The following is a 13,479-nucleotide window of genomic DNA, read 5'->3' as shown; positions in this document are numbered from 1 at the left end:
AAGCAAGTGTCCCTCTGGCCCCAGGCATGGCACAGCTCAACCAGCCCGCAGCTGCCTAGCTTTCTACTCCTGCCCCCTGTAGGGAAAAGAAAGGTTCACAGGAAAAACCACGGCATTGACTCAAACACTAGCATCACTTTGAAATGCAGAGTCCAGCTCATCCCAGGCACCCCATTGATATGGAGGACTGTTCATAGTCCTGGTGGCCTCAGCCCCGTGTCTTTATACTTTAAGCTGCTGATTTGTTTGGAGTTATTTTTTTGGTTGTTAAGTTTTCTGTTTAAGGACAGATTATTAGGCAGTTACCCAGACTGGTGGAGAACTTGTGATCCTTTGAGTATTCCTGCCTCAGCCTAAGTATTGTATCAGATGTTCACTGATACACTGGAGCCCCTTCCTCCTGGGATCTTGGTCTGCACCATCCATCCAAGTAGGGTGCCACCTGCCTGGCCCTTACCTGCTTGGGGCTTGTGCTCCACAGTATGAGTCCACCCACCTGGCCTTGTCCCTGCTGCCACAGCTTCTCCCAGGAATATGTCACCTGTTCTGTCTGACGCCACGTCACACAAGGCAGCCAACACAAACCCAGAAACCCCTAAGGGATTGGGCAGTTTTTTGTTTCACTACCAGCTTGTGTCAGGCTGAGCCTCTATTTTCTGATTTCCAGGTTTGGCAGTGCCCACCGTTAGGTCAGTGTCCACCAACTCCTGCTTCCTCCTCCCTTCCCTTCCTCACCCTCTGTTCTTTCTGCTCTCTCTCTCAAAGGCTTGTCTCTGAGCGTGGCTCGGTGGCTCGGCTGTCATCCTAGTGTTCTGGAAGGCAGAGGTAGGAGGGTGGCAAGTTTGAACCAGACCTAGAAAACTTTGCAAGACACTGGATTATAGCTGTGTGCAGAGGCCCAGGGTTCAATCCACAGCCCCCCAAAAATACATAAAATGAAAAGGTCTTGTCTCTGCTCACCTCTGACCTCTCAGAGAACATTAAAAACCAGGTAACACAGGCTTAATTGTTTCTCAAAATACATTAGTTTTTGCAGTAACCATTATTTTAAAAAAAAACCTGACCTTGCAATCTGAGGTCTACCCCTTAAGAAGGGGACCCAGCTTCTTGGTTGATCAAGAAACATAGTTCCAGTGTTCTATTGTTGCAGAGTACAGAAAAAGGTAAAAAGTTGCCTAGTTCAGTTTACCAGGCTGTACTTAGCCCTGATACAAAACATGGCAAAGGTGGTTCACACAGGAAAAAAAATACAAGAAGTAAAAATTGTGTAAAGTTTCTAAATAAAGAGGTGATCAAAACATGGTGAATGTTTAAATTTTTAAAAATTATTACAGTAGGGCTGGGGATTTAGCTCAATGTCATAAATGCCTACCTAACAGCTGCAAGGTAGTGAGTTCAATCTCCAGTACCCAAAACAAAACAAAAAATTATTATAATAAAAATTATAATTGCAGTAAACGGCCCACCTCCATTAATCTCGCTCAGAATACTTCTCACTGTGAAAAGACCTGTCCCATCTCTCTTGCCACCTTTTGAAGTCCCAGAAGGCTTCTGTTGCGAGTGTCTTTACAAGGGGTCATCAAAAACCCTGTAAGTGCTGCTGCCGAGTGTGAGTGCCGGGGTGGAAAGGCAGGCTCCTGTGAGACACGGCGGTGTGTGCTTGCCTACCTTACTCAGCAGACGCAGCAGACGTGGCACCGAGTGACTTTTGGCTCTAGCCCAGAGTCAAAATGACCATGAAAGGTAAACATTTTGATTAGATTCAAGACATTGAGGTAGCCCCAACAGCACAATAAAGATACTCACATAAAGGACTCCCAGATCTATTTCACAAAATTGGGTAAGAATGTTTGAAACTAGGGAGAGCCTTTTGAGGGAGATTAATGAGACTGTGTCTTTAAAGTAATTGTTTGGTTTGGTTTTTTTGATACCAGGGATCAAACTCATGACCTCGCACTTGCCAGATAGGTGCTTATGCCTCCGAGCTGTATCCCTGGCCCCTAAAGTAGTAACTTTAAAAATGTAAACACTGACTGCTAACAACTTATTAACAACTCACATCAAGTATTAGTAAGACAAATTTAATAAAATACCCATAGAGACTGTTCTAGGGGTGCAAAAATGACTGTTCAATCCATTCACTCACAGAATACATATAGAACACTAGAACTGCGTAACCCTCTCGGCAGGCACAGAAATGTTGTGTGTGGTGGCCTCCAGCATCTTCTGGTAACTCCTAGCGGTCTAGAACAGAAGGGAACTTGTGGAATTTTGTGACCACTCCAGCTATCTGAAAGCATCACACTGAGTAGAGAATCATCAGGAGTTTGCCGGGAGGTCAGGCTAGAGGCAAGCAGGCTGCTTATCTTCCCGTGTTGTGCTGAAAGCCCTGCCAAAAGACATACCAGGATAAGTAAAAAAGATGGTTAAATAGCTGGAAGGAGACTGCCTTTTATGAGTGCAATGACTTAGAAAACTCGAGAGTCACTCAATAAGGAATTTGAGGTTTTATGAGGGGACTAACTTCGAAGAGCAGCCCGGTGCAGGTCCTGGCCTGTGTACCAGTCATTGTAATTTGGGAATTGGCGTTTTAAATTTCATTTCAGGAGGACAATTTCACCTGTGAGGAGGACTTCAGACCCATTTTATGGATGTGAAAACTAGAGTTAAAAGGTTCACTTGATAAAGATCGCACAGTGATACTACTTCTGTCTAGATGTCCCCCAAAACCTCATGCAGTCACAGTTGAGGCTGCCTCAGAGACGGCTGGATCTGTAGTGTGTGGCGCTGGGGCTGATACATGGTACAGCACGAGGATTAAGGGTGTGTCACCTGCCCTGAGTTCTGTGGATAAGATGAAAGGGGCAGAAGGATGCTGTTAAGGTCCCGTTTGCTTGTTTTGCTGTCTTCTGCTTGCCGTGAACTGGTTCTACTTAGCGATGCCCCTCTGCCCCCTGCCTTGGAGCCAGCTGGTTATAAATCAAAACCTCTACACACTGTGAACTAAATAAACCCTTTCTCCTTTAACTCTGGGTGTCAGGTATTCTGTCAGCAACAAGAGAAAAGTACCCAGGGGCTGGGGATTTAGCTCAGCGGCATAAGCGCCTGCCTTGCAAGCAGGCAGTCGTGAGTTCGATCCCCGGTACTGATAAAAGTGAAAAAGACAAAAAAAAAAAAAAAAAAGAGAAAAGTACCCAAGCACACACCATTTTTTTTTCCCAGTCGGTACCAGGGCTCGAACTCAGGACCGCCTGCTTGCAAGGCAGGTGCTTATGCTGCTGAGCTAAATCCCCAGCTCCCAAGCACACGCCTGATAATTAGGCAGTGCTTCAAATCTAATCTGCCTGAACCAAGACCCCATTGTGTTAAGTATTATAACACTCTACTCTGTTCCTCTTGTTTAGACCCTCTGCTAGGGCTAACTGGGCATCTTTTTACTAAATGGGCAGTGGCGTCTACTCAGGGAAATTCCGAGGCAAGTTTCTTTGTGGAGGTTACCTTTGCATGTGTCTGGGGCTATGGTGGCTGCATCCTGGTGCATAGGCAGCCACACAGTTCCTTGTGCCCAGAAGTCACTGCACAGGTGTTAAGCACAAGCTCATCTTGCTCCGTGGCATATGGAAAGCCTGTTCTGAAGCCTGCCCTCTTAGGAGCCTTAGGTCCTGAGCTTTGCTTCTGTTCATCTTGAGTTCAAAGCCCTCATGGTTTAGAGATACTCATCAGAGAGCAGAGGGATCCAAAGACACAGGATGTGTGATTCCCAGGTCTTGCAGGCCACACAGTTGAATTGCTGGTTTATACACACGAATAACACAGGATGTCCGAGAATATTGCTCATTCGTGCATGCATGCAGACCCTAGGGAGCGTCTTCCTGTGGCTCTGTGGGAACCATAGCAGGAGAGCCAGTTCTGAGGTGCATGTGGCCAGAGGGAGACTTATCCCTGGCCTGGTTGGAGGTACCTTGACAACGTCCTTTCATCTGTAGATCACCACACTGGGGGGTGTCAAGATTTGTCAGATAGTCTAGATCGGAAATGCGCCTTGGAAGCCAGGGATTTAGCTCAGTGGCACAGTGCCTGCTGGCAAGTGCAAGGTCATGAGTTCGATCCCCAGTACCAAGAAAAAAAGAGAAATGAGCCTCAGCTTCCCGTGGAGCCACCCTTTCCTGCCTGCCTTCTAGGAGTGCAGACGGACCAGGGTGGCGGGCTGTACCTCAGGGACCTCAGCCATGCCCTCAGGAGGAGGTGAGCCCTGCACACACTTCTCACATCCACCAACACTGGACCCACAGGAGCTTTGCACTTGACCTTGCAATGGGAAGAGGCCACCAGAACTGAGTGGGGTTGGGGTGAGTGTGCCCAAAGGTGGCCGAGTGGCAGTGAATAATGAATACTGGGAAAACTGGGTGTGCCTCATTTTTCAAAATGACTGTCTTCACATTGTAATCCAAGCATAGGTCACAGAAAGTAGGGTGGACGAGGGTGGACAGATGACTAACACGGAGGTAACCGTGACGTGCTAGCTGGCCTTCTGGGAACTAAGTGCTGGGGTGTTTAGTACCAGGGCAGCGTCCAACCTCATAGATGACTGTAACGTGGAAGCTAGTCAGGAATTTAACTCTTGAGATTTGAATCACACTGAAGAGCCCTTATGTTCTCATTTGAAAGGTATTCACTGAGATCTTTAGAAACCTTTGGCTTTGGGAGATGGCATCTCCTTACCTCCTGGGTTTGTATGAAGCAGAGTACACCGTCTCCCTTACAGAAGCTGCACTTTTTCAGTAATCTCAACAAAGCACCTCATGGGGTTGAAATTGGAAGTGAGTTCATCTGAAGGCAGAAATCCCACCGGCCTGGGTTTCATGCTACTGTGAGTGGGAGCCCACATCTCTGTCTTCTGTGCTGATGTGTGACTTGGAGAGCGTCTGTCACCTGCCGGGCTCTGCTAAGAATCTTGTTCACATATGGCTCGGGGCTTGGCTGGCACCCTGAACAGTCACATACTGTGAGCTGTTGGGAGCTGGGCTGTAGCTCAGTGGCACAACGTGTTCCTTTCACCTCATCGTCAAAAACTTTGTTTCCCTGCACCTTTACCAGGATTCCAGGCTTCCAGGACCCTGGATCTTGGCATTACAGATGGAGGCAGCTGCTTCCTGGCCTCTCTGGAGGACATCCAGGAGGACTTTGTATCCATAGTGGAACTGATTACTGTGGATTAGAGCACTGAAACAGGCAGCAGCCTGAATCTCATAGTCCAGACAGAAGTAGAGGAAGATCCAGATGGGGCAGGTTTCCCAAGGATAGTGCCCCTGTCTACCAGGTTTTAAAAATGAATAGTAGAAGCCGAGCTTCTAATCACAGATGCTCAGGAGGCTGAGACAGGAGAATGACAAATTCAAGGTCAGCCTGAGCAGCTTAGCGAGCCCCTATCTTTAAAGTTTTTCAAAAAAAGGGTGTGGGGTGGGGATGTGGCTCACTGTAGCACGAGCCAGGCCCTGGGCTGACCCTTAGCACCAGAGAAAAAGGAGAAATGGGAGTTGTGTTGCACAATGGAAATATGGGTGTCTTTAAGGCTTTTACTTAGACAAAAACCTGTAGAACAAAAAGATTGAAGATAAATAGCTAAGAAGAAATAGGTTGGCAGATGAGAGAATAAGATTGTGAGAGTAAGAAGCAAGAGCCACGATCTGCCAGAAGCAGGCACCTAAATATCAAGAAAAACCTAGGCCAGGGATGGGGTTCCTTGGAGTACGCAAGGCCCTAGGTTCTATCCACGGCACCACAAGAAGGTTTTTTCTTGGCATCTGTTGTTTGATGCTGGGGTTGGGTGTGGGGAAGTCGATCTGTCACTGTACGGAAGCAGCAGGTAAGGTGGAGTGTGGAGGTACATGGCTTCAAAGGTTTCCAGCTGCATTTCACAAGTGGGGGCCAGAGGTATGCAGTGACCTCACACAGCCAGGGTCAGCCAGCCTGCGCCCAGGAAGCCAGCAGCGTGGCAGAGGCTGCCTGCACCTACGTGGTTGTCACAGACCACACTGGCATCTGATGATCTCCAGAGATCTGGTGATGGGTGCTTACTTGGAACCTTTACCTCACTAAACAAACGGCGCTCACCCCCATTCTGTACAATCATGCACCCCACTTCTAGCTTAATGTGGCCTCTGAGACTTGTTTGCCACCTGCAAAGATGACAAAAGTTCTCCCTGGAAAGCCAGGACCTGTGACACCCTAGAGGTGTTCTCTGAAACTTTCCCAGATTTGCCTCGCATACACACTGTTTGGATTTTATTTTCACTTACAAGTGTCTCCCATAGTGCCTCTCTGCTGGGCCACATTAGTAGGGGCTTGGTATATTGGGTCCTGGTTCTACAGCCCATTTTGCTCCAACATCTGAAAAAAAAAAACCCATTTTCCCAAGCCTGGTGGTGAGTTTTTCCACCCACTGAGCCAACCACATCAGATTTGAGCAACCTGACCCTTCAGCCATTATCCCCCCCATGACAGGGTAAACTCAAGGCCGTGGCAATCCCACAAGAAACCACAGCTTGTATGGTGCATGTTAGGCATGGCATTCTTTGCTTTATGGTACTGAAGATTGAACCCAGAGAATGCTGTGCTATAACCCCACCTCTTTTATGTTTTTTAAATTTTCTTTTGAAACAAGATGTCAATAAGCTGCCCAGGCTGGTCTTGAACTTGCGGTCTTTCTGCCTGAGCCTCCCAAGTAGCTGGGGTTTCAGGGGTGTGCCACTAAGCCTCCAGCATAGTGTTTTTAATCACCTTCTAATTGTTTTACGTTATTAATTACTCTTGGTTACTTCCCTCTAAACAGACAGCTACAGACAGTTCTTCTAATTCCTCTCAGAAGAGGGAGCAACCTAGTCGGACAATCTCCTCTCCCACATCCTGTGAACATCGGCGGATTTATACCCTCGACCCGTACCCCCCGGACCATTACCACCTCGACCAGGTGAGTCACTGCCTCAGCCCCCCTCCTCAGCCAGATGCCCTTGACCAGGCTCTACTGCTCCCCGCCTTGTGCTGCACCCTCTCTCCATGCCTTCGAGATCACCCCATGAAACAGGTTGTTTGCAACCCCAGTGCATGGAGGAAGTCATAGGTACATGGGGTACCTAGTGGAACACGATTAAGCTCTGTGTTCCCAAATAGAAAACTCTGTTGCCTCTGTTGGGAAGGCTTCCTAGCTTGCAAAGGGCTACAGGAATGCAGCAAATTTAGCTTGCCACCCAGCCTGGTTGCACATCTCTAATCCCAGCGTTCTGGGAGGCTGAGGCAGAAAGATGTAAGTTTGAGCCATACTTGAGCGATTTAGGGAGACTTTGTCTCAAAATAAAACACAAGGGGCTGGGGATATAGCTCAGTGATATAAGTGCCTGCCTGACAAGCACAAGGTCCTGAGTTCAATTCCTGGTACCAAAAAATAGCAACAACAACAATCATAATAAAAACACACAAAAAAGGTCCAGAGATGTAGCTAACTATGAAAACTTCAGGTTCAATCCCCAGTAATGACCGACCCAATTGCCCCTCCCCCCCAAAATGCTGCATATTTTGCTCAAGCCCCCTGGCTGCATGGGCTACCCGCCTCCCCATCTTGCTAAAGGAGATGGAGCTCAAGTCTGAAATCGAGTAATTCAATAAATATTTACCACGCAGCTGCTTTGTGCAGTAGGTCCCAAAGCCAAGATCATTGATAGTGCCAGTAAAGACAGACTGCTTTGAAATGAGAAGGAAGATACACAGGGCAGTGAGGTGTTTCATTTTGTTTTGTTTTGTTTTGTTTTGTTTTGTTCTAAACAAAGCTAGATTTGTTTGGCTCATTTTTCAAAAGATCACTTTATTGTGTGCTTCCTAATATTCTGACATTTTAAATACTCTTTAAAAAATCACATGATGGTAGCTGTAGATGGGAACTGGCTTTTTTACTTTCTTTATATTACAAAATATAAAACATTAGGAAAACCTACTTATTTGAAATTCTTCCTGAGACTCCGATGGGGAGAACAGAGCAAATCAAGCAAAACAAGAGAGACCCAACCCCTGCCTCCAAGGAGCGCATGACTGAGGGGGAAGTGACAGGTGGTGGTGGGACCAGCTCCGACAGTGATGGCAACAGGCCTTGGGCATCTGCGTGTCGGCCCTGGGCTCCCCTGGCACGTGGGTTGTTTCCTTTCATTCACACAGCTGCCCTGTGCAGTTTGGCAGATGAGGAAACTTTGGTGACTTGCTAGAAAACTGTGCAGTCCATGCTGGACTGCAGTGGGTCACTCCTCATCACTGAGAGGCCTTCATGCCCAGAAGCCTTCAGAGGTGGGAATCTGACTCTACCACGGTGGAGATTCCCTGATAGCTGTGAGCTATCAGAACTAACTACAGAGAAAACATTCACCGAGGAGCAGTCGAGCTTAGATTTGAAGGTTACCATGGCGAGTGTGGCTCTGGTCTAACTACTTTGAGAGCCTAGCGGGATTCAAACTCAGTCAGCTAGCTGTCCAAGCCTTCATCTTACCCTTCTCGTATCTGTATATCCTGACTTCCCAACCAGATTACAAGGAGAGCCTCACATGTGTTTAAACACCGTAGTTCTTAGCATCCCCTACTGCTCTTGTTATCCGAAGGGCAGAATATAGCTTACATCATGACCCAGTGTGCACACACAGATAAAAGTTTCCCAAGACAGAACTCACCCTTATAATATGTGGTGGTGTATTTCAGTATTCTTTTTTTTTTTTTTTTTTTAGGGAGACAAGGTCTTACTGTGTAGTTCAAGCTGGCCATGATTTCACTAGGTAGCCCAGGCTTGCTTTGAACTCACAGTGATCCTCCTGCTTCAGCCTCCCCGATGCTGGGATTATTGATGTACAACACCATTCCCAGCAGAGTGTTCTTATTCTGTAGTCTTAAAACAAAAAAAAAATTTCTAAAAATGCAGCAGCAGCCAGGCATAATGGCACATGCCTATCATCCCAGCGCTTAGGAAGATGTGGAAACACCAGGAAGGTGCACAGCAAAATCCTCTCAAAAAGCAGCGAGCCTTCCAAAAGAGCCACACTTTATAAATACAGTGACTAATGTGAGCTGTTAGGAACCAGCACGGGGTGCTCCGGGACACAGCTACCTGAGGGGGGAGGCTTGGGAACGCTGAGGAGGAAGGTGCTGTTCTGCCTCCTGGTTGGGGAGTGCTGGGCTGCAGAACAGAGTCCAGCTGTGTTCTTTCCATGCCGTGAGCGCACTTCCCCAGGGGAGTGCAGATAGGGACTCGTTTGGTTAATTTCCTGACCCAGTAATGGGTTGAGACCCAGTTAGACATGCATCTAGCTGGAGAAAGTGCAGGGGGAGAATGAGGCAGGACATATTCGAACCCAGCCTGGGCAACTTGGTGATTGAATGAGACCCTGTCTCAAAATGAAAAATTTCAAAAAAAAAAAAAAAAGTGGGGGGAGCTGAAGACTTAGGGTTGGTTCAGAAGCCCTGGCTTCAGTCCACAATGCTGGGGGGGGGGGGGACAAATGGAATGAAATTCATCCCTAACCAACAAAATAATTGCAAAAATGTTTCTTCCAGAAAGGGCTGAGGTGAGCGAGGAGGGAGGGGAGCCTGGATGGTGTGTGTGTGTTTGTTTTGCAACGCTGTAAAGCACCATGCGGTTTTTGCTGGGGCCAGCGCATGCCGAGGCCCTACCCGCAGGTGAGCTTCCCCGAGGACGAGGAGGAGATCGTGCGCATCAACCCCAGGGAGAAGATCTGGATGACGGGCTACGAGGACTACAGGCACGCGCCGGTCAAGGGCAAGTACCTGGACACCTCGGAGGACGCGGACTCCTACGTGCGCTTCGCCAAGGGCGAGGCCCCCAAGCACGACTATAACTACCCCTACATGGACTCCTCGGACTTCGGCCTCGGCGAGGACCCCAAGGGCCGCGGGGGCAGCGTGATCAAGACGCAGCCCGCCCGGGGCAAGTCCCGGCGGAGGAAGGAGGACGGGGAGCGCTCGCGCTGCGTGTACTGCAGGGACATGTTCAACCACGAGGAGAACCGGCGGGGCCACTGCCAGGACGCGCCCGACGCCGTGAGAACTTGCATCCGCCGCGTGAGCTGCATGTGGTGTGCGGACAGCATGCTCTACCACTGTATGTCGGACCCCGAGGGGGACTACACAGACCCTTGCTCGTGCGACACCAGCGACGAGAAGTTTTGCCTCCGGTGGATGGCGCTTATTGCCTTGTCTTTCTTGGCCCCTTGTATGTGCTGTTACCTGCCGCTGCGGGCCTGCTACCACTGCGGGGTGATGTGCAGGTGCTGCGGCGGGAAGCACAAAGCGGCCGTCTGACTCAGTTTCCCCTCCTCCGTGCGCAGCCACGAGGGGACTCGTCGTCTCTTGCACACTCTCGTCTTTTCCTCTGCTCCCAGGGGCGAGGAGAGGCACCATTCCGGCCTAGGGAACCCTCCTGGTGGACTCTCCACACCCATCCACGCGCTCGCTCAGTGTTCTAAGGAAAGAAACCTTCTGCTTCGACGCTCGTGTATTATTACCAGCCTGTACTCAAGCTATACCTGTCCTACCCCGTGTGTTGGTTTTCCTGTCTCCTTTCCCGTCTCTTCCGGTTCTCTGCGGTGTACACTGCTGGTTTTCAGTGGGTTTTGTAGTTGCTTTTTCCAGGAGCTCGGAAGAGGCTCTTTCTCTGGGGTGAGCTCGCCTCTTGCTGGTGAGTGTCCAGTTGCTGCGGAGACCTGACGTCAGAGCGATGGAACAAACCCTGCCAGAAGTATTCTAACCTGCAGTCAGTTATTATGTACAGGAGGTGAGCTGTCAACAATCTTGTACCGTAAAACAAAACCGCTTTAATGTGTCTAAAGCCAGGTTGCCTATGTAAAACCAAGGTTGTATCTTTATCCATCTACATATTTCTGCCCCGCTCCCCACTCCCCAAAATCTGTTGAATTTATTCACTGATGCAAAGCATTCACCTGTCAAATGATGGAAATTGAGCCTTAACTTCAGATTAACTTGCGAGAATCAGGAAAAATCCCTTAAACTGAATCATATCCTCGTGGACCAGGGCTAGACAGGGGATTTCAGGTTTCTATGAACCTCCCCAGTTATTCATGAAATACAACTTTTTAAAATTGTGTTGCCACCACTTGTAAAAAATAACAAAAACAAAACAAAAAAAAAAACCCAGCAATATTAGAATAAGATGCTAATGAAGTCAGAAATTCTGCTTATTCTTTTGCAAACCAGATAGTCTATTCAAACCCCAACCAGTGTTCTACAAACAAATTCCCGTTGAAAAACACTAAGGTTGTGGTGAATAAAATTGTAGGAGCTCCCTACCCTCACCCCCGCCCCGCTACTGTTTTATATTAACCAGGGGGAGTTTTAAATGTCATAAATTTGAAGAGTGATTGTTTGCATTTTGTTCATAGGATTATGTTATTTTGCTTTCATTTTGGACTCAATTTCACACTACCAAATTCTTCATTTATACTTGGGAAAAAACAAGGCCATATGTAAAAACCCTCTAATGCCTAAGTGTCTTTCTCCTGCAACTTCACACCCAGACCTGCCACCTTGGGTGCATAGATGGTTAGGTTAGCCGACTGGTTCTACCTGTTGCCTTGCCATGTAGGAGGCTTCGAATTAACTGGAAAAGAGTATTTTTCTAACGTATTGCAAGGAATAGCCAAATCTTCTTATGGAAGAAAGAAGAAACATGAAGAATGGTTACTTGTACCTAGCATAGTACAATCAGAACCTCGTGGAGACCACAGGGGACAAGCTTGTCAGTGCTGGCTCTTCTTCCCACCAGTTCTCCCATGGTAACTGCCAGCTGAAGGCATGGCTTGGTCTCCTCTCCTCCCTTTCCCCAATCCCCTTCCTTATTGCACAGGACATCAGTCTTCAAGGAAAGGGACTTTCTTACAGTCTGCCAGTCTTAACTGGGAAAATGCTAGCCATGCTTACCTTCCTGGGAATGTTTGCGGCTTGCCTGAGAGCCCATCCCATTTCTTTAGACAGATCATCCGTGTAAATACCCACTGTGCTTATGAGTTAGTTGGTAGACTTTTTCACTTGTTGGAATAACTGGTTGGGGCTTTCCAGTGTGGAAGAGGAACAGAGAGCAGTCCATCTGGATCAACAGAAGGAAAGGACCTTTCCCTGCCAGAAGAACATCTCAAAAACCCTCAGCCAGCCTCTAAAGCTGCGGAGAGACCATCTGCCCCCCACCCGCACCCCCGCCCTGAGGGATCACCTCGGGTCCTTTCTCTAAGGTCACCTCTCTACAAAGCACAACACTAATGTACGCTTCCTCAGACCTCAGTTCAAGTGCCCCCTATTTATTTCACTGAAAACACCCCAGCAGTTTTGTGTTTGTCACTTCTCTCTTGTCATTACTTGTCCTTCTTTTACCCTTGCTGATGTCCACCCCTTCTAAGAGTTATGCTGGCAGATCTTACTCAGCGAACACTTTTGTGTTTGCAGGCAGTGGTTAAAGGCACAAAGACGGCCGTGGGGACATCTGTGTAAATACGTCTCTCTGATCGCCACACTGCTGCTGAACAGTGTGTAGTATTTTCCCAGTCAGCTTTGCCATACCGACGTCAATCATTTGAGAGAAATTATTCAGATTTTATTTTTGTATCTGTGGTAACAAACATTAACCAAAAGATTTTCTGTTTGGAGGCTTCTCCCAGTGACCTTCTCCACCCAAGCTATTTGCTCTCATTAACAAATGAAAGTGCCTCAAGCATAATTCATTCTTTACCTGTATACTAAAAACCCTGTTGTATTGATTTTTTTATAATAAGCCTTTTTACCTCTGTGTAAAAAATATATATACAAGTGTATGATGTACATTTTAGTTCTTAACTTTTTTTTATGGTTTCTAATATGTATGACTAATGTAGCCATTGCTTTAAAGATGTACCATGTAAATACAGACACATCCTACCAGATCTCTGGTGTCGAGGTGTTTGTCTGGCTGGAGAATGGTGGTGGTTGATCCTTGGCAGACGCGGGAGTTCTAACACACAAGAGTGGCTGGTTTCCTTTCCAGAAGGATGTGTGCAAAGACACCGGTCTGTTTTCGTGAGGCCCTTCCCGCCTTTGATTGTGTCATAGTCCCCAGGGAGACTGTAGCTCCTTGGGCGCGCATGCCTCAAGTCAAAGGAATGCTGCGTGTGTCGCCACCCGGGGAACACCCCCTCTTCCTAGGCCGGCCTCCCCCTCCAAGTGCTCCTCAGAGGGAACAGCTGCGCTTCCTCTGGGTTGTTTTCCCCGGTTCCTGCTGGACCTGGGGCAGGGGTGGAGGGACTGTAGTTAGGAAGATGATTTCTCACAGAAGACAATTGTTCAAACTACGTGACCCCTGTTCTGCTCAGAGCAGCCCCCTTGGCTCACTCCCCTTACCCAGGGGACTTGGGGAGCAGAAGCTGCTTTATTTCCAGGAGGAAATAA

General features: G+C 48.0%; 1 protein-coding gene across 2 annotated transcripts in view; it reads left to right on the top strand.

The window, feature by feature from the left end:
* Positions 1-12,977, top strand: part of Spred2 (sprouty related EVH1 domain containing 2) — a 117,279-nt gene extending 104,302 nt beyond the window's left edge. For both annotated transcript variants that reach the window (XM_003467477.5, XM_063229526.1), the window contains exons 5-6: positions 6,833-6,970; positions 9,685-12,977. In XM_003467477.5, the coding sequence (XP_003467525.2) occupies positions 6,833-6,970; positions 9,685-10,350 (804 nt within the window). In that variant the 3' untranslated portion in view covers positions 10,351-12,977. The remainder of the gene's footprint in view (positions 1-6,832; positions 6,971-9,684) is intronic.
* Positions 12,978-13,479: the final 502 nt, after the last annotated feature.

This window comes from Cavia porcellus, unplaced genomic scaffold, assembly GCF_034190915.1.
Source record: "Cavia porcellus strain 051 isolate PalLab524CR breed Dunkin Hartley unplaced genomic scaffold, mCavPor4.1 scaffold_18, whole genome shotgun sequence".
Classification (NCBI taxonomy): Eukaryota; Metazoa; Chordata; class Mammalia; order Rodentia; family Caviidae; genus Cavia; species Cavia porcellus.
This window is presented reverse-complemented; position numbering and strand designations above follow the sequence as displayed.